A 2,500-nucleotide genomic window follows, 5' to 3' on the forward strand; every position below is an offset into this window, starting at 1 on the left:
GCAGCTCCTTTGCCACGTAATAAACTTCATCACCATCATCAATCATCATCGTCATTTTCTTCTTCTTCTTCTCGCACTCCTTCCTCCTGACCTGTGAAATCTGCTAAAATGAATCTCCCTCTGTCCACTCTCTTTCTGTCCTTTAGTCTTCCTCTCTCTGTCTGTCTCTCGCACACAAGCACACACACACACACACACACACACACACTTGACAGACCTTTCCCACACTGATGTCTAAGGCGGCTGTCTGTCTGACTGACAGCTAGGAAAGAGATTTCCTGTAGTTCTTCGGGGTCTGTCCCTTCTGGCGTTCAGTGGCGCTGGAACTGCGCGTGCACTCAGTCACCTACACCCTCAGCCCCTTTCAGATCAAGGGAGTTTTAATCCCAACATGCTAAATCTGATTTGCTTACAAGAACCAACAAAGCCTTCCATTTTTTAACTTACACAAAGAATTACACAAAGACCTTATTTCTTGTATACTTATTTATTTTTAGGTATTTACAGTTAATGTATGTATCTCCAAATTGCTGTGACACCTCTAATGTAACTAAGTGCGTTTAAGTTCCACTGAAAATAGCAAAATCAGGGAAATGCATCAACGCATGCCAACGCATATGTGCACATGTGAATCATACACAACTGTGGGCTTTCATCGCTGTGATCAGAGATTCTGTTTATTCTGGGACTGCTACAGTTTAAAAAGAGCTGCTTAATCCCATACATGGATGCATATCCACTGATATGAACACCAGAGCTATAGAACGAAGCATCCACACGGACATAAGTGACTCAGAAGGAAAGTATATAAAGATACACACACACACACTCACACACACACACATTTATTTCTGAGGCATTCCAAACTGATCTCTGGATACACTCAAGAGATCTTGAACTGTCCAGTCTAGTTATAGATTTTGTTCTCACCATTTCAGTTTCAGTTACAAAAAACACAAGGATACACACACAACACATACAAATATTTCAAGCCCCTCTCTCTCTCTCTCTCTCTCTCTCTCTCTCTCTCTCTTTCTCTCTCTCTCTCTCTCTCTCTCCCCCCACTCTCTCTCTCACGCTCACTCTCACTCTCTCTCTCTCCCTCTCTCAGTCTCTCTTTCTTCCTCTCTCTCCCTCCCACTCTCTCTCTCTCACTCTCACTCTCTCTCTCTCACTCTGTCTCTCTCCCTCTCTCCCTCTCTCTCTCTTCCCTCTCTCCCTCTCTCCCCCCTCTCTCTCTCTCCCTCTCTCCCTCTCTCTCTCCCTCTCTCTCTTTCTCCCCTCTCTCTCTCTCTCCCCCTCTCTCCCACTCTCTCTCCCTCTCTCTCTCTCTCCCCCTCTCTCCCTCTCTCTCTCTGTCTTGCTTTCTCTTTCTTTCTTTCCAATGCTCTGAACCTGCTTTCCTTACCAAGTTGACCGCACACACTCACACATGTGCTTTACCCAAAAGAGAGCATGTGGTCTGATCAGATCTGAACCAGAGGTGGTGCAGGACCGACAGGCCCAGTTGATTTAAGAACTGGGTTAGCAACTGGTATGGCTACACACATACCTCAGTGTTGAGGTGGCACTGGTATTCATGGCTCTCAACACAATTCACCATGTACTTGTTTTAGTGCTGCTTGATATGTATACACATCCATATACACACATGCAGATGAACACAATGCAAATACACACATGCAAATACACACCTAGATACACATAATCTTATACCCAAGCAGATACACACCTGGATACACATACCCATATACACACACGTGGATACACATACCCATATACACACACGCGGATACACACCTGGATACACATACCCATATACACACACGCAGATACACACCTGGATACATATACCCATATACACACGCGCAAATGCATACCTGGAAACACATACCCATACACACACACGGATACACAGATGGATACACATACCTCTATACACCACCCATATACACAATCGTGAACACCACCTGTATAAATGCACCCAGATACACAGCCGTAAACACCACCCATATAAATACACCCAGATACACAGTCATAAACACCACCCGTATAAATACACCTAGATACATAGGCATAAACACCACCCGTATAAATACACCCAGATACACACCCATAAACACCACCCGTATAAATACGCCCAGATACACAGCCATAAACACCACCCGTATAAATACACCCAGATACACAGCTATAAACACCACCTGTATAAATTCACCCAGATACACACATGTAAAAAACACCTGTATAAATACACCCAGATACAGACATGTAAAAAACACCTGTATAAATACACCCAGATACACAGCCATAAACACCACCTGTATAAATACACCCAGATACACACCCATAAACACCACCCGTATAAATTCACCCAGATACGCACCCATAAACACCACCCGTATAAATTCACCCAGATACGCACCCATAAACACCCAGATACTAACAGCTGGTAGACTGGCGGAGGCTCTGAGCAGGTCCAGCCAGACTGACACTGGAT

General features: G+C 44.5%; 1 protein-coding gene across 1 annotated transcript in view; it reads left to right on the forward strand.

Moving 5' to 3' along the window:
* Positions 1–2,500, forward strand: part of slc16a2 (solute carrier family 16 member 2) — a 30,013-nt gene that overhangs the window by 15,428 nt on the left and 12,085 nt on the right. Inside the window, exon 2 of the mRNA XM_027031460.3 lies at positions 1–16. This exon is cut by the window's left edge and continues 129 nt beyond it. Coding sequence (XP_026887261.2) covers positions 1–16 — 16 coding nt within the window. The remainder of the gene's footprint in view (positions 17–2,500) is intronic.

Source organism: Electrophorus electricus, chromosome 3 (assembly GCF_041902795.1).
Source record: "Electrophorus electricus isolate QZ-2024a chromosome 3, ASM4190279v1, whole genome shotgun sequence".
Taxonomy (NCBI): Eukaryota; Metazoa; Chordata; class Actinopteri; order Gymnotiformes; family Gymnotidae; genus Electrophorus; species Electrophorus electricus.